At 41.5% G+C, this 21890-nt stretch overlaps 1 protein-coding gene across 10 annotated transcripts in view; it reads left to right on the top strand.

Annotated features, from left to right (window-relative positions):
- Positions 1-21890, top strand: part of Esrrg (estrogen related receptor gamma) — a 569612-nt gene that overhangs the window by 347112 nt on the left and 200610 nt on the right. The window contains exon 1 of one of the 10 annotated variants that reach the window (XM_055609218.1): positions 1645-1825. The exons of the other annotated variants lie outside the window; for them this stretch is intronic. Coding sequence (XP_055465193.1) covers positions 1770-1825 — 56 coding nt within the window. The 5' untranslated portion in view covers positions 1645-1769. Of the gene's footprint in view, positions 1-1644; positions 1826-21890 lie in introns of those variants that run through there. 10 annotated transcript variants of the gene reach the window in all.

The following is a 21890-nucleotide window of genomic DNA, read 5'->3' as shown; positions in this document are numbered from 1 at the left end:
GATGTGGTAAATTCAACACACACTGAATATCTGAATTATTTTATTTTGATGTCAGATATTATCTTATTTCTACAATGTAAGACTTCAGACACAGGAGGTTGGTAAGCAGAAGGCTAAATTCCATCAAAACCCCGGGTCTTCCACTCCCCAGAAGGTAGCAGATAACTCGCTGCCCAAAATAGCTGCTATCTGTTTCAAATGTACATTTGCTAGTATAAAAAAAAAAATTCTGTAGTTGAAAATAGAACCCAAAGATACTATATTATATGAGAATTAAAAACAGCCCATACACTATTGTAATAGGGAAAACATAATTTCTCTTACATTATTTTTTACACTTTTGATTGAATTGCCATACTTTTTGTATATTATTACCTGTCTGAAACTGCTTCTTGTAGGCCAGGCTATGGGCAATATGCAAAGCATTGCTGAGCTGATTATTTAAAACAAACCAGGTGTGTAGTGTGTAGAAGCTGATAATCCATGCTTTATCTCTATGCTAAATATTCTGGACATACATACATACATTAACATGTGTCCTGGCTGGGAAGCCTGAATTGAAATAAGTACAGGTTTCGGGATACTTTAAGCACACTGCTTCATGCTCTTCCCACAAAAACTGTGTGTTGATTTGCTCAAAGTCCATTGGTATTTAAGGAGCTGTTTGCCCTGCAGCCCAAAGCCTTCCTCCCCAAACCTGGGAAGTCTAGCAGACACCTGCACCCTGCAGTTTTTACCTTTGTTTTGAAAGGCTATGCCTCACATATCAGAGAGAGAGAGAGAGAGAGAGAGAGAGAGAGAGAGAGAGAGAGAGAGGTTTACCCACAGAATTTGCACAGGCCCTCTCTCCAACTGTATCCATAATTTCTTCTCTTCTGTACTTCTGTGAAGCTACCTTCCACCCCAGAGGGGTCAACCGGTCAGTTCTTAGGCTGAAACCATGCCGAAGAAAGTCTTATTTATTTATTTATTTGAATGTCAAATGCCCTTTATATCGGGACACAGCAAAGAAAGGTGTTAGCAGAAGCTCAGGAGAAAGCAGAGCACACGCAGCAATAATAATAAAAAGGCGTAAAGAGCAGCCGCCCGCGGTGGAGGACTCAGTACGCAGAGTGAGGCCGGGTAAACTCCGTCCACCACCCTCCGCAGAATCCTTCGGCCAAATTTATCGAATTGGCATGAGTTCTTCTTTGCAAAAAAATCAAAAAACAAACCACAGAATTAGGTCTGGGGTTATAAAAAAACAACAACAACAACAACAACAACAACAACAAAAAACAGCCATAGATCTCTGCGGCGTAGAGCGAGTTAAGTTAGTTAGGCTTGATGTTTTCCCCCTCCCCCCTCCCCCCTTTAAGCTTCTCGGGGACGTGGGAGGGCAGAGATGGACAGAGTAACGGCGGGGAGAGCCGCGGCTGGCGTGGGGCTCCGGCTGCGGCTCTGCCCACCGCGCGGGCGGCCGCTCGCCCTGCCTACCTGCGGGCTGCGGCTCGGCGGCCCCGCGTCGCCTCCCTCCTGATTGGGCGGCGGGCCCCCAATCAGACGCGCTCCTGGGCCGGGGGGACTGCATATGTAAAGCCCTACTTCATATTAATAAGCTCCAATCGGGGCTTTAAGTCCTTGATTAGGAGAGAGCGTGCAGCCTCGGTCCCCACTGGCCGTGCCTATGGGCTTGTCGCCGGGAGAACGCGCGTGTTAATTGCGCCGAGCTCTGTCAAGGAAACTTTGATTTATAGGTGGGGCGCACAAATAATGGTTGCCGGGCGCACATGGATTCGGTAGAACTTTGCCTGCCTGAATCTTTTTCCCTGCACTACGAAGAAGAGTAGGTACCCGTTTGTTTTGTTTTTTTTCTTTTCTTTTCTTTTTTTTCTTTCTTTCTTTTTGCAACTCGGCGTGGGGGGTTGCGTGTGTGTGGGAGCGTGGACAGGGCAGCGTGTGTGCACGAGGACCCACGCAGTGACCTGGGTGTTCGGCGTGCGTGGGTGCTTGTTGGTGTCTGTCTGGTGCCTTTTGTGTGGAGGGTGACCTCCTAGTTCAGTAAGTGGAGAATTGTTCTCCGGTACCTTTGACGCAGCCCTGTGACTGTCACGAAACAGCTGGGTGACTGTCACTTCTCTTGGAATAGGCGCTGGGCACCGGTGCTCAGCGATCTGTTAAAAGGCATCCTTTACCCGGACCCATTTTCCCTAGGAAAGATGTTTTAAAATACGATATTCAAAATGATTTATACTACCGAGTGCCTCTTATGTATTTGCAGTCTGACAGATATTTGAAACTCTCTGTCACCTTTTACCGCGCAGAGTTAGAGGCAGAATTGTGCATTTATTAATTCTCCTTCAGAGAACAATTTAGCAACTAGCCTTGTGCCGCTCAGAGCCCGGGTAATGGTATTTGTGTGGTTAGCATTAAATCAGTACTTAACTGGCAAATCAGTCCATTAAGTAACATGAGATTTTCACACATTATAAATATTTAAAGGGGAGAAAACTGAGGAAGAAACGGTAGTGACTTTTTAAAAAAATCTTCCGTCAAATAGACAATGTGCAGGTCCTGGTTTTGGTTTATGTATCACGTCCAGAAATATATAAGAACGGCACTTCTTTAAATGAAGTTCACTCGTATTCATGAATACCTTCCTGGATAGTCTATATATTGTCAAAGGCCCAGGGGCAGGGAGCTGGGGAGGGGGTGTAGGAAAAGCAAATTGGGCGTTCTTCTGTAAATGAATAGGTCAGAAACTTAACTTCAACCCAGGGTTAAGGTAAAATAGCAGTGGATCACGGGAGCTGTGGCTGGTCTCTTTTGCTTTCTGTTGAGTCAGTTACATTGCTTTCGCATTACCGTAATGGCAAGTGTTACAATTTTTAAAAGAGTGCTCTTGGCAAACCTTTCCCTTGATGGACTGTGAAGAAAACATAAAACTCTGGGCACTGGGGCAGTGTGGTGCTGTGGAAGTCCACTAGCTGGCCTTAGTGACTGCCCTCTGCCTTGCATGGTAATTAAGTGAGAGATGAGAAGTAGCTTGCAGCCTCTGCTTGCCTGGGTGTGCTTGAGCGTCGCACACGCATGCAGACTCTCACAGGAACTATTAGCCAAGACTAGGATCCGAAACATCGAGAGGCTGCCTTCGCATCTGGTGGAGACACTCGAGGGAACAGCCAACCTTAAAATGCTCCAGAATAAAAATGAAATACAAACAAAGGTAAGCCCGCCCACTCAGGTGCAGTGCGAAGGTCAGGCACCTGGGCTGTGGAATGGGGAATGTCTTCCTGTCAGTGAGGGAGCCTGAAGATCACCAGAGTCTGAACTTTGTCCCGAAAATAAGGAAAGAAAGCAAACTTTAAGTATCCCTCCAAAGGGTTCATGGAAAAAGGAGTTTCCTTGAATTTAACTTCTTATACCTAATTTGAATAATTAGTTTAGATAAGCCTCTTAGAGCAGATGTATTTAAATGAAACCAGGGCACATGTCCTTTTGGCTTTGGCGCAAGATTCAAACTAGCTTCTCTCTTTCTGTCTCTCTCTCTTTCTTTCTTTCTTTCTTTCTTTCTTTCTTTCTTTCCTTTCTTTATGGATCAATTAAAAGTCTTCTTTTAAAAATACAGATTTATTGTGTGGTGCAGTTGTGGTGGTTACGTGGTTCACTGGACAGATCGAAAGATCCAAGGCTGAGCAACGCATCTGCCTCTCTGTCTCAATTAATAAACCACAGAATTTATACATGCTATTAATATTCATAGTAATTGTGCCGGTTTCAAACCCATCACGTGTGTATACACAGAAATGAAACCTGAGTTATGCATTTTCCAAGGAAAATATTGTACCATTTTTGCTTGGGAGGCTGTTAAAAAGATTCATGCAATTTATTGACCACCATTAAGAGAGCTTAAAATGTTAACCTTTAACTATGTAAGTACATACATTTTTTTTTTCTTTTTAGGAAAGGTGCCAGTACTTTCAAGAACACAATTCTGTAACGCTTGTTTCACACTGAATAGCAGTACTAGCTGATAGCATAAATAGACGGAAATAATGTATCTGCTGGTTTTGACATATGTGTCTGTGTAATCATTCTAAATGAGTGTGCTAGTCACATGAATCCCTTTCAACCTCTGATTAAAATGTAACATTGACTACAGGATTATAGAGCGGACTTAATTTTACTGACTGTTTTAACAGTTGTCACAGCTGTTGGAAGAAGGCAATTGAAACACTCCAAAACAGACAAGGAGAGGAGGTGCAGTTTAGGGAATTCCATCTTGATCATTGAAATCCAGACAGTGAACATTTAACGTTTCATGTTTTTAAGGGTCCCTGCTCAGAGCTATGCAAATTTTACTGTGTATGATTTCCTCTGTTTCAGGGTGTTGATTTTTTTTTTCCCCTCTGACTCGTGTATTCTTAGGAAAAGCTAACCTGAATTGAAATAGATTTCTTCCAAAGTAATACTACCATGGTGAAATACAAAGAATAAAAATAAGAAAGAAATCTGTATATAGTCACAGCAGCAACAAAAGCCTCAATCGTAATGGGTATAGGTACTATTTTTTTTTTTTAAGGAAAAATAGAAGCCTTCCCAAGTTCCTTTAGATATGCTATAATTTGAGAGACATCAAGAGGCACTTTAAGTTTATTTTTCTGAGGTAGAATACCCAAACTCCAGACTTGGAACTCTCTACTTTCTGTCTTGATCCTTCTGTGTAAGTCTGTTGCAAACACCTGCAGCCTTAAAGGTAGATGGTGTCAGTGGGGTCTTCAGGCGGTCTCTCCGTAAATCTCTGGAAATGTCAGCCAGTAGCAATTAGCGCTCTTTGGCTGTAGAATCCTGTAACCTTGCCCACCACAAAAACCAAACAGAACGGTTCTGTTTTTCAAAGAATTAAATAAGTCCGGTGCATGCCCTAAACTATATAGTATATAGTATGAATATATATGTATGTATGTATGCATGCCCATGTAATTTGTATTATATAACCCATATTTTTTTTGTTTTGTTTTGAAGTAAGCAAAAAAAAAAAATTGTTAAAGCTTCTCTGAGTTACTAGAATACGTGTTGAATGGGGCAGTGACAGGCACCTTGACTCCACCAGCCCTTTGTGTTAGGGTATTGGCTCTGCACTGTGCACATTTGGTGATGAGCTTAAACAGCTTCCCATCTTAGCAGAGGCAAGGGCATTGGCGGGGGCTGTTTCTTCCTACAGTGATGGCTTCTTGTCTTGATGTGTTTGTGGCTGTGCAGCTTTATTTACTGAACCTCGCGTGTTGCAGTGGTAATTAACCCATGTTATTAGCAAAGCCCTTGTGGGTAGCCATTAAGTCTCTGGCATGGATGATCATTTTTCTAGCATTTCTTCCAATAAGATACCACTATCCTTTTAAAAAACATATGTATATGCTCTGCACTGATAGATAGTCTTTGATATATTTCTTTAATTTACTCTGACCTGTAATGTATAGTGGCTAATTCTTGAAGAATGGTATTAAAATTCAGCTTTTTTTTAAAAATGTTAACAGGGAAAAAAATTTGTTGTTATTTTTTTCCCCCAAAGTTTAGAGAGTGAGAGAGGAATTTTAAGTTTAAAGGGAAAATAACACAGAAAATCACTTTTAATGTCACATAGTCCAGATCTTAGAATGTATGACCACAATCACGCATGGCTTTGATGTTTTCTGATTAGATTTTTATTGGGTTAGTAACAGTTTGGGCATTTTTTTTTTTTTTTTTGTAAAGTATTGAGCCAGCAGAAAAATACTTGTGCTTCCTTGGTTGAGAAAAGATAAGGACCATCTCATTAGCTGGGCCATACTTTTGCAATTAATTTTCCATACCTGGTGCTATTCATCAAAGAGGGCGGCTAACTTCTGTAGGGCTCTGTTTAACAATACTTTCATGATCCCTCCCTCCCGCCAGAATTACAGACAAAGAAGAGGTGGTTCTTCCGGAAGGTAGCACAATGTCCAAAGTGCAAGTCTGCTTTCTCTTGTGAAAAATTCCTCAACATCGCTTTTAGCCTAGTGACCAAACAAACTATTTCTTTGTTGTGCTTGTCTTATGGTGGTCAGCAGGAGAGGTTTTCCTTTATATGGTTTTCTCGACTGAGTGAAAATGCATGCTGCCTGGCTGGTACTTTACATACAGTGACCATTCATAGTACTGATTTTTTTATGAAACCAATTAATAGCAAATAAACTTCCTAGACTTGCCCCACAAGCATTTAGAAAAAAAAATGAGAGTGCACTCAGGATTACAGGACAACTTTCAAGTCGTTGCAGGAGCTAAGCTGTTCCCTGAGTCTGGCTCCCAAGCAAATTCACAGGAGAGAGAAACAATACCAGGTTGGTGCGTTACAGTGCAAGCGAGCTCCGTCCGAGCCAGCTCTCTGGAGAAAATCTTTGATTATGTTGGGCCAGTTTGTTCAGTTTTTATCTCTTATACACCCACTGGCATTGTATTAAATTGTCATTGTCCTAAAACACATGAGATAGAAATGAATTGCGCTTTTCTCTGCTCCCTGACAGTGAAATATTTCCCCTCTCTCCAGTCATATTCTTGTGCATTTGGTGGTGCGGGGGATGACACCAGACGTCTCCACGGCTTGACATTCTTGCTGCATTTGGCATGTTTTGTCATTGATTATTTTTTCCTGTGGCCACATCTACGTGGATATAGATTATCGATGCTATGATGGATAAATAAAGGCACATGTGGTCCTTTAAAATCACAAGCAGCAGCTGGGATGCGTATGGGAGTGTGTTTGTATGTGTGTTTAAGTGCATGTGAAATACACATGTGTGGGGAAACGGCTAGATTCCATTTAAATATTTTGTTAATATTGTTCACAAGCTTTTGCCTAATAAAGTAAGTCTTAGGCATGTTGAACAAATAATTAGTTACCAATTAAATTTGTCAGGTATGGTTTTAACCTAGAATTCATATTGTAGGTGTTTATCAGGTCCAATTGGAAAAAGAATTGATTTAGCTATCACATATAGGACAGGTGAACAGGTAACCCAGAATACACGTTTTAGTGTGATTTTAATTTTTTAAAAATTATATTCACTTATATCTTCAGCGTCTAGTAATCATAAATAATTTGTAAAATAGGAAATCAACTGGTGATGGCAAATGCATAATTTAATGGGTTAAACGTGAATCCAGTAGAATATTTTGAAATAGCTCCTGGCTACATCTTTTCCTATACAATTGGCCTGACAAATATATGATAATAAAAATCAGGGCAGCTCTCAAGCAAATGTAAAAATGTGAATTTCTATTATGGCACTCAGTAAATATTTCATTTGCTTTTTTTTTTTTCTCCAAGAGAAAATGGATAGTATTAATAGGCATTTTGTATCTGTAAAGTTCACTCTGGGTTTCAGTTAATTCAGTTTTATTCTCTGAGGTAAATTTAGAATTTTTTTTATTTTACTTTCATAAATCTGACTGTGTGCTTCGAGAAAACGTGAATGCAACTGCTTTTTCTAATCTTCTAGTTCCTGCTCTAATTCATGGGTGCCTTTAAGGTGCTGGCCTTCTTTCCTACCTGTATTTATTTGCAAAACGCTTTATCAAATTCCTGCTCTTGTGTTTATGGAAAATTCCTGTGAGCGGCTCTTTTACAGCAAGGCATCAGAACAGGGTCAGCCTTCCCTCTCGGAGGTGCTGACTGACAGCCGTCTGCTCTTTGAAGGACCCACCTGACCAAGTCTTGTTTAAGTTCACATTTGACTTTCACTTTCTAAGGTTTTGGGAAGCCTCACTAATAAAGTGATCTCTATTCCGACTTTTTCCAGCTACATCTTCTCTTCCTGCTATTTCACCTGATCGTCAGATGTTTCTTTTTCTCTGTTTTTGGACAGTATTTTTTTTTAAAGTATTTTACCAGTTATTGTAAACTATTAAATTGAAAGGATCTAGATTTTTTTTTCTCTCCATCAAATATGTGTGTACTGCACAGATGGATTTCTCTTTTTGATTTCTGAAGATATTTTTGAATGTTTGGATACAACTGGCATTATATATTTTAATTTCTTCAAGTGATATTCATTCTAATTTGTAGCAAGGCCTTTGTATTTGGAAGGTAATTTGTTTAAGGCAAATCAACAAAGAAAGGTGATTATTTAAAAATTGAGTTTTTACTCATCTTTTGAAATCTATTTCAATGTAGTGGCAAAGATCTATGTGTGCATTTAATTATAGATTTTAACATACAATGCTAGCTGTTAGACTACTAAACAAAGCATTGGCTTTGACATTTAACATTTATCAAATAGTAAGCTGTTCAAGATGATCAGGACTTTACTTAAGATTAGGTAGTATGCTATCGAAAGAACCTAACTGTGCATTTGTATTTTAATTGTGTGAGGCACGGAAAGCTTCCGTGCTTTCTCCTGTGGCCTCCAGTGCAGCCAAATTGCATGCAGAATTTACATGGCTGGGACTGAAGTGCATCTCAGGTGTAATACACATTGGCAGCACGTACCTAGCCAAAGAAAACAAATTAATATTGGGCACGCTGAGGGCTGCCAGGCACGTCACAGACGTGTCAATTTAACTTCGCTTCATCATCCCCCTTCTCCATAAACAGTTGGTTAGGATGGTACTAAATATAAGGGAAGCAAGCAATAAATCCTCACATATATCAGAGATTGGGTGGGTTAGGTGGGAGTGATGAGAGCCAGGCTGCCTGCTGACCTCTTGTTTGAAACTAACCATCGGGATTACATAGGTGGCAATGAGTGTTGTAGAACGGGAGTTCATTCAAATCCTTCTAGCACTCTGTGATGTGCAGTGCCAACGCAAGCATCTCTGAGGTGGAAGTCTTCATTACTTTTATTTGTGCAACAACAACAAAAAAACTAAAATAAAAAATTAAAAATCATGGCATCTACGAGGGCTCTGGAGAAGGCCCCTCAGAAAGGGAGATATCTTTCTCAGGAACTTTGCCTACATTTTCTCTGAAAGTAAAACAAAAACATCTGTGATTTCTGTTTGTCTGGCTTAGTCAGTACACAATAAATAAATAAATAGATAGATAGATAGATAGATAGATAGATAGATAGATAGATGGATGGATGGATAGATAGATAGATAGATAGATAGATAGATAGATAGACAGAAGATAGATAAAAACTAAATCAAGAATTTATGCACAGACAATAAGTGGAAGCATGCTGAATTCAACCCCTGCCCTGGGTCAGAATGATCTTGTAAATGATAATTTCTTTTCCATCTACTCCACCAACATTCTATTCATTTGGTTAATGGCTTTTGAGAATTTAAGCAATAGCTTGCTCAATAAATTTATGTTTCTTTTTCTCTTAATACTTACAATAGGAATTAAAATGTTTTCCCAGGTATACTTTCCAAGCTGTTTATACACAACAGTCAGAAGAATGTTCTAGGCTTGAAAAAGGATGAAAAAGCTTATATACAAAGTTAGTAAAAGTAAAAGATCATGTGAAAAAATACTAGATATTCAACTGCTCTTTTAAGAGAGTCGGTCAGCTGTGCGCTGTTCTCTAGATGGCCTTTGCCCTCCATAATTCCAGTTTCTTATAGCACTTTAATTCCCCCCACAAGCCCAAAGATGGCTGCGTTAAATGGTATTCATCTTACCCCAGATTCAACATTCTGAAGAAGCTTCCTTTGCAGCCACTCGTTTGTCAAAACAGCTCTGATATTTTGAGGAGTATCGTTATACCTAGAGTCAACCGATGATCAGGAAGAGCATACCCGCTTAATGACCATGGCTTTCCCTGAGGTGGTGAGTGTATGCCGTGGTTGCTGGCCCCCATGAAATAACAGCATCCCTGTATCTCTCGTCCTGACCGAGTCCTGCCTAAACAGTCATGGGGCCATAGAACCACAGATGGAAAAGCCACCGTGAGCTGAAGGGAACTACGTTACATGCTTGGGAATGCTTCCTATTGGTCTATACATCTGAAGGGGACACATGTATTCTTCGAGTCTAGCCACCATCAGGACTTGGCTGGGAACATGTGCCTGATCCCTGTTCTGTCTTAGCCAGTTTGCCAGGGAAGATGAGGCACACATGGAGATTTTATACGTACAAGCTTCAGCACAGAATTCTTTCCTAAGTACAAGAATGTCTTGTGACCCTGTTGATCAAGAACTTTTCATAATTCTCTCATGCTCTAGAAATGGCATTGTTGTTTTTCATGCCCCCAAACAAGGCCTCCTCTCGGTATCCACAGACCACCACCTGGTAGGAGATCTTGCAGAGAGGAACGTGAAGAGGCGACCACCTGGGTGACGTGCCCTTTGCCATACCTGTGTAGTAAACACTCAGTTGTTTAAGTCTGAAGACATGAGAAAAATAATATAAGGGTAAAAACTCCACTCCAAATGTGCTTCTATTTTTTTCTTACTTCTTTGTAGCAAACAAAACTGTAATGTCTAGAGCATTTATGAGGGTTGTGATGACTGGAAAGTCTCTCCTGAGATGTGGTCACCATGTGTGACCCTTACTTTCTCTCTTGTCTTCCGTTTCTGGGGTAAGTTCCTTGATGTCTATTGTCTTCTCTTGCGCCTTGTAGAGCTGCTCTGCCTCCAAGTGGAGGGAGGGAGCAGTGGCTGGTACCCTAAATTGTGTTCTCTGAACACTTGACCCTCTCCATTCCCAAGAAGTATACACACTTAAAAAATCTGTTTCATCCCATTTACTTTGCTAAAGGACCGTGTGCTTTGGTGAAAGGGTGCTAGATTCATCCTGCTTACCTGGGCATTGCCCTTCATTTTCCCTGCAAATTCCAGGGAGATTGCCTCCAACACCTCCCATTTGTTTTTTCTTTTGTTTCTGTTTGCTGACCATTCTACCTGAGTGCTTTTATAGTGTTTTACTGATGGTTGTCAGTTTGGGATACTCAGCTGCTGACATTTTTGTTAAGTTAATGTCACAGCAAAAAAACCATTGGCAAAGTGGAATCTGGCAGCCGCTCATGGAAGATACAACTTTGGTTTGATTGTGTGTAAATACAGTTCGTTAGCTGCAGGTTTATCAGATAGCTTGGCAGAGAGAGAGAAGAGCAGTGCAGACTGTTTTCAGTAACCACGCTGGCTCATACTCCTGATAAGATTGAGAGAGCTTTTTACGAAATGCTGATAGGTTTGAATAAGAAAAGAATAATCTCGTTCAGTGGCACCAGCTTATCTGAATGAAGTAAAATGCCAGCACTTTTACATTAGCAAAAGTAAATGTTTCAGACACCTGGGCCCCCTTTTTTCCTATTCACGTTAAATAAGGAGGGGTGCTTTTGAGTGTGTGTTAATGAATAGAAGGATTTATTACCTTGACTAAACTACAAGGGGATGTGTTGATAAAGGAGCGTTTGGCATCAACAGCGCATCTTTGATAAGCAGGTCCATGTCTGCTCTCCATTCTCTGGAGAAATTAACATGCCTACCCAGCCCCAGATCTGTTAAGCACCATTTCTGATGTTCCGAGGTTCAGTTCTGTTCTGTGTCAATCGAGGCTCCTCGTTCTCCGAGCTCACGAGTGACAGGCATTCGAAACTTTAGCTTATCAGACTCACACAATGATGGTGTGCAACAGTTAAGTTTGGGGGCTCAGTAAGTGTGCATCTGCTACATTGAACCACTGAGGTCCTGTAAGAAAAAGCAATAGCACAGGTATTATGAGTGGGGTGAGAGTAATTGGAAATGTAGGATGAAATTTTAATGAAAGACAAGCTTTTAATGAAAAGATGAATATTTTTGTGTAAGTGATTGTCCATTTTAAAGTACCCTTCTGTACTGGGGTGGGGGGGGAAGGTACTGGTTTTGCTTTTATTACAAATCATTAACTTTCCCAATTGTACCATTTTCTTGTCTTTGTAATTTGATGCCTACAAATAATTTGGTGTATTCAGATTTGATAAATGGTAGTGCAAGATCAGAATGATTGATTTTGGATTACTATTGATTACTCTCAATGAGATCACCGTGACACACTTGAATCAATAGTCTTCGATTAAGCGAGGTACCACCGTTCCGTGCACTCCCCCAGCAGCGGGGGACCGAGGGGCAGAGAGTGTTCACAAGCTGATAAATTGACAAAGCGTTCAGCTTTAAGCAGCCCTTTGTTCAGCACTAGTTTCTTAAAATATATTTCATTGGAAAGTTCTTTTTTTTTTTTTTTGCAACTCGGGGCCTTTCTGTGGAAGAAAGGTCATCGGTTTAAGGATTATTAAATTTTAACTAAAAACAACTGGGCTCCATTTAGGTGTAAAATCATTTAAGTACTTACTGCAGGCAACCTTCATGCGTTTGAGCTGTCGCTCAAAGGTTCCATTCTTTTATGAAGATGTCAATTGTAAACATAAAAATGCATGGCTGGAAATGGAATGGTTTTAAGATTCAAAATGAAATAAAAATTCCTGCCTGAGGAAAGCGCTATAATCAAAATAAGGTGGTCTTAAGTCTCCTCGCAGGCAGCCACGCTCGGGAGCAGGGCTACGAGGTGGCAGCAGGTACCTTGATCAACCTCAGCTGCGAATATCTCCCGGTCCTGGTCCGGGGGTGTGGATTGTGTCTCCAACACTGCCATAGCATGGGAGCCACCAGCACTGTCCGCTCCTGGAGTCTCTGTCAAACTTATAAGGGCGGGGGGGGGGGGGGTGCGGATGGGGGAAAAGTGCGTGTTTCCTTCCAGTGAAGTTGCTCAAGGAGAAGATTTTTCTACCATCTTCCGCCCTTGCACAGTCTGAGCACAGGCTGTGCAGTCTTGGCGTGGTGGTCCGGTGTGGCTGTACTGAAGGTGATTGTACTAGCCATTACTCTACTGGGTTCTAAGTGAAAGCCCTTATATAACCTGGCTGCTAGGCCTATGCACCCAAGGCTTCAGCAGGTTGCAGTCCTTTGGTTTGGTTTTATCTTGTTTTTTGTTTGTTTGCTTGCTTTTGGTTGTGTTCATTTGTTTGTGATGTCATGGATCATACCTAGAGCTCAGCACAGGCTATCAAGAATGACCACTGGGCTATCCTCCCTCCCCCAAGTCCAGCTTCAACTTTTAACCTTGGTAAGTACTCTCGTTTTGATAGGAAACTTTAAAAACAAACCTTGAAAAATTAGGGAAAAAATTCAGAGCCCAAGCTTCAAATTGTGAAACTACTTGTTAAAACATTTGAGTATTTTTAATTTTACGTGTAAATAATATAATGGGATTCTAATTATATTAGGTGAAACCATATGAAGTTGCTGCTTTGTAGGTCAAAATAAATAGTCAAATATCAGCAATTTTGTGTGATCTGGCCCAATAATTGGATTTATTTCTGTGCAGTTCCTATTCCATAATCAAATTGGAAATGACAGCTGGTCTTTAGTCTCTGATGGGCTATAGCAGAATATGGGAGATGTATGAATTCTGTGTTTTACTCTGATAAGTCTGTTGTAACATCATCTTAGCAACTGCATATTTTCCTTCAATATCATTAGTGAGTAGCCAAGTCTAGTGCCTTGGACACAGAGGTATGCAAGTGCAGACAGTGTGTTTTTCTAATATCTGTACTATGGGGACAAGACTGAGAATTCTGAGGATCCAAGCAAAGTTGTCATCTGACAAAGACCTCTCTCACCCTCTTCCCTCGCCCCTGCCCCTCCAGCTCAGAGCATCAGTCAGAAGTGACCTCCTCAAAAAGCATAGTCTGTGGTTTCAAAGGAAACTGAGGAAAATTGCGCATGCCTCTGATGCTTTGACCTCACATGTTCTGAGAACCCCCACAGAACTGCTGAGCACCTGCCTTGCTCCTCCTTTGAGGAGTCAGTGGATGGGGTTCCTCAGGCTGATACTGAGCCCCCAAATGCTTTATTGACTAAAGGGACCCCAAGGCCACCAACTGCCCCCTAGATGAGCATGACCTGTCAGGGCTGCCCTGCACTGGCTAGTAGGAGCTCTCTGCACCCACCTATGGGCAGCAGCTCGCTCTGCAGAGACACGAAGGCCTTTGAGGCCACCACCGAACCTGGGCAGGACAAAGTGTACCTTGGCTTGAGGTCCCGTCAGGACTGGGTGAGGTTTTTTTGCCTTTGGGTGAGTCCACAACTACTTACGTCTTGTTCTAGAAGAGAAGGCAGATGTGGCTTCCTTGATCTTTTTCTGTTTTGTTTGAGTGACTTCCTTTGCCTGGTCCCATTGCCGGTCTTGGAGTATTCCTCTATTCCTGTTCTCCCCTGTCTGTGACATGGATTTGATTTATTGCTGCTACCAAAAAAGATATCATTCCTCTTGTTACTGGACACATGCAAGACTGAGGCCATAGCCGCAGAGGGAAGAGAATACCCTCAGCACATACCTGTCTCTGCCCTGGCCACACTGGGTACCAGCGTCAGCCTGCAGATGGACATATGTTCTGCGTTCATTTTGGATAGAGACTCCTATGAATGCAGAACAGGACTACTTTAAAATAATCATTTAAAGCCAAGATTCTCCTGCTAGAGACACAAAGCGTGGGTGATGATGTAAGATAAGTGTGTTAGACCTGAGTAGAGGGATCCCCACACACTCCCAGCCACGAATACTAAATTTGTATCAGTTTTACCCAAAGAGACAAAGAGCTCAAGAAAAGGAATAGCTAAGGGTCGTTCACTCTTTCTGTGGAAAAAGACCAGTTGATTTAATTCTTTGTGGGTAGGAACCTGGGGACCCCAGACCCTGACTTGTAACAGAGGATGATTTTGCAGGTCTGTTCTTCTGCTTTATTTCCAGCTGGCTGGACGGTAGCTTTCCTCCGGCTCTCCTCTGAGCAGGAGTGAGCGGATTCCTCCCCAGCAGCGTGAGCTGCAGCCCATCAGCAGTCTGCCAGCCATCAGCAGGTGTGAACAACATAAAACAGGATTAACACTGAACCCAAGTGTGTACTAAAAACAGAACCCCTGCCTTGCTTTGAGAAGGACATGCAGAAGTGGAAGACACGGCCATGCTGGACCTGAACCCCTTGTTTACCAAACAGTGCTCAGTGGGCTATGTAGATGGCTCTGTTTAGGTCAGAAAAGGCAGGCAAGAAACATGCCTTCATTCTCCAATCCTCTCTTTCCACGCTGTAAAATCAAACTTAGGGAGTAAGCCTCTCAGGACTTTTTGGGGGTGGTAAAAAAATAAAGCAAAGGTCATTTAAGTCGAGTTAGGCTGACAAGAGATATTGTCCCTGCTTTCAAATTAAAAGTTGATGGATAGCCATTTGGTGTGGTCTTTCCCAGCTCTAAAAAGTTCTATTGATTGATTATTCTGTTATTTTCATGTTTAATTGGAATACTTGACTCATAATTTTGCCAAAGCAAATAAACTGCAAATAAATAAAGTAACTGAATAATAGATTCCACATTCTTATAATTATTAAAACACCAACAGCACTACTTAGGAACAAGAAAGCTGCCAATAAGAACAATTGTCAATATAAAATTAACATAGCCATTTCTTCTTGGGGTTGAAAGCAATTTGTATTTCAGATCTTGAGCGCTTGCTCACATTCCATAAGAGTATGAAATAAGGAAACAGCAAGTGTATCAGCTGGAAAAGTTCTATTGTGTATACACATGCGTATACTGTACACATGAACACGTAAACCTTTAATGTGTAAACACAGATTCTTTTGGCATGTGCATGTAATGCCATTACACTGACTTCTGGGACTAAGATATTTATAAAACTATGCTGTTCAAGAATATCATATACATTTATTTAAAATGCTCTTCAAATGTCAAAGGTCAGAATTCCGACAGTCAGTCTCTCCTGCCCCCACATGCTCACCAGCTTTACAATTCTGTGTGCCCATGTTTGCCACTAATTTTTCTGTAGAAGTCACATTGTCTGGCAGTTTGAATGTCTTACTCTACACGTAATTTTTGAGCAACTTCTAAGTAAGTCACGTGAGCTATGTAAATTCAAAAACATTTATTTATTTATTTTGAGGCAGGGTTTTCCCATGTCACCTTGAGTGGCTTGGAACTCCCTATGTAGGCCAGGCAGGCCTTGAACTCACACAGGCCTACTTGCCTCTACTCCAAGGTGCTAAGATTAAGGGTGTGCACAACCGCACCAGCTTAAAAATTACATTTTAATTTCCAAGTTATCATATTGCCTAAGAAGCTGGCTTGCCATCATTTGCACACTAATGTTTCTTTCCTTCAGAAACACCCTTTCTTTTCTGTTCATGATTTTTTGAAACACCTGTTAGGGATATGAACTAGTTAAGGGCTCATAATGGTAGCTAATGAATGCGGGTTTAGAAGATATAAATTTAAAATTAGCTTTTGATATGTGTTCTTTATAACTAACTGTCTAGTATGCAGAGCACACAATAACTTCTCATGTTGTCTCAAGACAGCTTGTTTATATTCCTCTGCAATTTTTTTAGGTCATCAAGGTTTAGCGTCCTGCTTTGAGAAGCTACCACATGTGCACAGGTTCAAACCTAGCCTGAGGATTCTGACAGACAGGATGAAAATATAGAATGATCGTGGGTGCACATAACACATTTTAAGTATGATTTTTTTTTTTTTACTCAGTCCAGTCTTTTTGCTGGTTTGTTTATGTTTTTTGAGACATTGTTCATCTTGTAATAGTCTTGGGTGTCCTAGACTTGCTTTGTAGACCAGACTGTCCTCCAACTCACTAAGATCCATCTGCCTCTGCCTCCTGAGTGCTGGGATTAAAGGTGTCACCGCCCCTGGCTTACTCAGTCCAGTTTAAAAGAGAAGTCAGTTTTCAGATAATAACTTCAGGAATTGAGGTTGTGAGTTTTTTCATAGGACTTCAGTAAATTGAAGCTCCAGCTCAGAATCTATGGTTTTTGCATTTTTGAGCTGACTGATGTTATCATCATGAGCATAGACAGAAATAGTCATGCCAGCCCATAATACTACAAGGGTATTATTGGATTGAGGTGTTTAGCTCAGATCTGTTCTTGGGGATTTTGTTGTTTGTTTTTGCTGTGGTGGGGCTCAAACCCCAGGTCCTTGTGTCTGCTAAGGCAAGTGCTCCACCACTGAGCTCTTCCCTAAGCTCATCGAAGAGTGGCTTGCCCCTGCTCCTCCAGTGAATGTGGAAAGGTTGTCTCTTCTGGAAGCCTTTGAAGATGTGCCCTCCTAAGCTGTCCTTAAACCTCAAGTGCTTGAAATTACTTCTGGAAAATGCTAGAAATTAATTACTATGAGTTTTGTTTTGTTTTGCTCTTTAGGCTGATGATGAAAATGAAAGAAAAAAGCCTTAAAAGATTATTAAAACAAACAAACAAACAAACAACAAACAGGAGATATTTCTTAGGCTGTAGGGAAGGTAAAGGGGGTTATTTCAATTTTGGAAGGTTTATGCTGTCTGACTTTGAGGGGAACCTTTGAATTAGTGAACTGTTCCTAATCAAAGCCATTGACTTTTGAAGGAAGAAAACGTCTCATGTTGTCTCAAAAAATGTTGTTTATGTTCCTTTCAATTTTTTAAGTCATTAAGGTTTAGTGTCCTGTTTTGGGAAGCCACTGGCTGTGCATGAGTTCAAGCCTGGCTGTGGGGATCCTGAAAACATGGAATGCTCCTGGTGCACAGAACACATTTTAAAGTATGACTTTTTATACTCAGCCCAGTTTCAGTGGAGGTCAGTTAGTTTTGAGATATCCTCTCAGCTAGGGTCTTTATCCAGCATTCCTATACACTGTTCTTTAGACTTCCCCAAAGCTGGATTTCAATTTGCCTGAGGACTTGAAGATCGAATTCCAAGCGACTCTCCCTTTGCAGTAACTACTCAGCAGATGCATTTTATTTCCACATTTTATGTATTTATTTATTTTTTGAAGATACAGCTTGCTTTGCTTCAGGTCATTAAAATTATTGTCCTCCACATCTTTAGATGCTTCCAGTGAGATGATTAGTGACGTTAGGCAGTAAGATTTATACTGGCATCACATAAGTTTACAGAAGGGTCAAATCATGGTACCACAGTGCCATTGCCAGTTGGAATGTGCCAGAAACATCTCCAGAGAGTTTTTGTCAAGTGTTTATGCTCAATTAAAATTTATATTCCATGCTACTGAGTGCCTGTTTGCTAACAGCTCAGTGTCGGTGTGGCCAGATTCCTTTTTCAACAAATACAGATCACAGTGTTTGTGTGTAACAGTGCTATGGGGTGACAAACTTTAAAAGAGAGATGCTCCTTTTTCAGAGAAGACACTTAGGCAAAGCCACCATTTTCCACCCACTGCAAAGCCAGAACATGGCTTTGGTGTCTTCCTCATAGCTGCACAGTGCGGCTTACCTTTGTGGATTAGTGTAACCAAGGGTCTCCTGCACAATTCTTCTTCATTTGTGTTTTTTTTGCAAAATATTTGTGAAAATGTGCATCTTTTCCACCCTCTCCACCAGTGCCACATCACTGCCAGAAAATCTTTTTTACTACTTCAAGCTGTGCTGGAATATTTCAGATGGATGCATCCGTCTCTACGCACACAGCCAGGATGTCTCCTAAAACCTTCCCTGTAGGTCAGTAAGAAAGAAAAGAACAAAACAGAACAATCCACTAACAAAGCAACAGCATAAAACACCAGGGCTTGCTGGGATGGGGTGGTGTGATGGAAGAAAGAGAGAAGACGATAATTTGTGATTCTGGTGTTGGTGTAAAGGATTTGCCCATGCCCCACTTCCACCCCGCCCCCGAACTCCACAGCTCTCAGCATTAGGTGATGATAATGTACCTGGAAGGAAAAGGCAGCCCATGCCCAGGCAGGCAGCATCAGACAGGGCGCCTTGCCATCTGGCCCACCTGCTGCATGCATGAGTCCATCTGGTGACTGCAATCGCTCATTGTAGGCCTCTTCTGAGGAACACTGGGGCTGGGAAGCAGGCAGTGTGAATTATTTAAGTTGCTGGTATAAACAAGTAGAGAGGGAGGGAAGAATAACTAACAGAGGGAGTAAGAGAAGAGGCTTCCCCACCCCCACCTTTGTCTGTACTTCTGGAATGTTCTAATGCATGGACACATCCATTTGCATGTAGATTTGGATGTGTAGATCACTGTGGAGATTACGCACCAATGAGATTTATTTAGGTTTAGATAAAGCTCTGACTGCTTTGCACTTAAGATAGGGAATCTTAAAGAGTTCAGCATCAGTAAAGCTGATAACGGGAGTATATTTCAGGCATCCATCCACAGAAGTAAAGCTACTGTTTGTCCTTTTAGGAACAGATGGATCTTGTTGGGGTGGGGGATGGGGACAGGGGTTTGACTTTTTCATTGTAATTTATAGATTTTGAATTTTTTCTGCTAGATTTAAAAATGAGAAAAATTATGCTAATTTGATTTATGTACGTGGCCAATCAAAACTGACATAGTCACAGTTCCTTTTTCTGATTGGATATATGCATTAAAAGGGTGTGTTAATAGATTCTAAATAGTAAATAAAAGTCATCAGAGAGAAATCTGTGAAATTTTGTGTTTACATCAAGCAGATGGCCATGCGTGGTAGTTCTAAGCTCTGTGATTAACGTAAAACAGAAATGCTGAAATTATGAGGTGGAGTTCAGTGAGCTACTTATATTCAAGTGGAATACTGAAAGGAAGAAAGCCCAAGCAAGGTAGGATTTAAAGACTTCATGGGCATCACATAACAAAATTATTTTCTGAGGCCCTAATTGTCACCAGTTAGGGTGAGCTGGTTTCTACAAAATGGATATAAGTTATAGGTGAAAGGTAAGGGGTATGTCTGGGATTGTGGTACCCAGAAACCATTCCTGGCCTGGGAGTCACCCAGCGGGCAGCACTGTCTTCGGGAGAGGGTGGAGACTTTGTAATTAAACCAATATTTATTTTCCCCTTCTCTCATGTTTACTATTGAGTGGATAATACTGATAACGAACGTTCGGTGCTGCATCCACACTGTTCATTTTTCAGGAGATGAACCTATAATAAAGCCACGAGAAGGCAACGGGCTTGTTGGTGTCTCCCTCCTCTCCATGTTCAGCATGCGATGCTCTGTGTTCTAGGACCAGCTAGGTTTCTCGGCGCCATCGTATTCCATTCCTCATTCTGCTGCCAAGTAAACTTAGTTGAACTTCCCCCAACAGCAAAGTCCTGTCAGCAATTTGAACGTAAGCAATTTTTATATCTGCAGCCAAATAGGTACAGAAATAAAATTGCATAGCTAATTCTAAAAGCAACCAGTAACCTCTGTCATTTTCAAAAGGTGTTTTAGGGTGACTGGTTTACAGTCATCTCTTTCTAAAATATGTTTGGGATGTTCTCTTTCTATCTGCCCATGAGGCTCTAAGTAAAATACTTTCCTTCAGCCAAGTAACTCTGAAAATTCACAAGTAGTTCGGGCAACCCGATTCCCTTCCACCCAGGCCACCCACTTCCTGTCCCTAGGTTCCAGCTCTCTCTTTGCCCATCTTCAATACTTGGCCTCTGTGAAAAGAAATCCCTTCCTTCTCCACATTTCACCTACCTGGAATGTGTAATGGACGCCTCTAAATGTTTGGTATCATCCTTGCCTGGGACACTTCCCATGCTGAGTTGTGGGGAGAGTCCCAGCAGGCAGAGGCCAGAGCTGATGGCTGGGTTTGGTTCAGTCACTAGACCTTGCAAGGAGAAGTTCTCCACTGCAAGGGGAGGGGTTGGCTCAGTATTCCCATGACAGCTTCCCAGGGCACCATAGATAATTCAAGGCTACACACACACACACACACACACACACACACACACACACACATTGTTTTTTAAATTGCCACTCTTATGAGAATACCCGGGCCTTCTGCTTATTCCTTTAATTGCTCCATATTCACCGAGACTCGCTGTACTGATCTAAGTTTTACCTTTTTATTTAAGACCTCCTGGAGTCCTCCTCTTTTCATAGTGTGATACAGGGAAGCAAGTCTCTGTGACCTAGGTGGGGCTGGGATAGTTCACAGGGGCTGATTTTTGTCAGGTCAGGTATGCTGGTGTCAGTGGTGCCTGGGATATATCAGTCTTTATGTCGCTTTAAGATCACCTCCAAGCACATTTGTTTCAACGGGGGGAGTCTAGAGTGCAGCCATGCCCACGGAACGGCAGTGGGGACTTCAGCAGTGAGCAGCTGTGCTCTGCTTCCCAGACCAGCATTTCACAGTTTCTCTCTGTTTGAATCTGATAAGAGTCAAGAACATAATCCGGGTGTGAGTTTCATTTTTATTTGATTATGATGTTCATGGAGGATGTTATTCAGAGGCGTGAGAAAGCCATGCACCCAAATATTTGCTAGGAATTTTAAAAGAAAAATATTATCATTTCTCAAGGAGACACCCAGCAGCTTATTAATTAGTGTTGTGACTTCCTTTTGCACAATGCTGACTTTGTAATTATGGAGTAAATTGGTAAGTCTTTTTGATATCAGGAAAACTAAAAGAAAGAAAATGAATGCTGATAAAAGATTCTGTATAACACACCAAGGATTTCAAAAGCAAGCCTCACTGTAGTGGCTCCTCCTGGAATCTGCCGTTGACAGTTCAGTTACATCCCCTGCGCTGTGGCGAGCTAGCCCTTTAAGTATGGTTCTCCTAACAGTTATTAATTATGTGGATAAGAAGCAAACAGCGTCCGTGGTGCTTAATAGCTCCCCATAAAGAACTTCATTATCCCATTCACAGGGACGAAGAGGGGTGTTGTAATGAATCACAGGGATTTTTATGGCTGTGTAAGTGGGGAGGGGAGGTGACCATGTGGGGTTTCCCAAAAGCAAGGACAATAAATAGAACGCCATTACTTCAGCCATAAAGACGACGTGTCATGAAGAATCAGATCTTCAGGGACATCTGTGCTTGGGATGTCCCAGTTGCACAGGCCCAAGGCCAGGTTCCTTTCTTGTGGCAAGACATATTGATGATGTTGACTTCCATCTGATGGGAGAAA

The sequence above is a fragment of the Psammomys obesus genome, unplaced genomic scaffold (assembly GCF_907164565.1).
Source record: "Psammomys obesus unplaced genomic scaffold, mPsaObe1.curated_primary_1811, whole genome shotgun sequence".
In the NCBI taxonomy this organism is placed as follows: domain Eukaryota; kingdom Metazoa; phylum Chordata; class Mammalia; order Rodentia; family Muridae; genus Psammomys; species Psammomys obesus.
The sequence above is the reverse complement of the archived record's forward strand: the minus strand, read 5'-3'. Positions and strand labels throughout refer to the sequence as shown.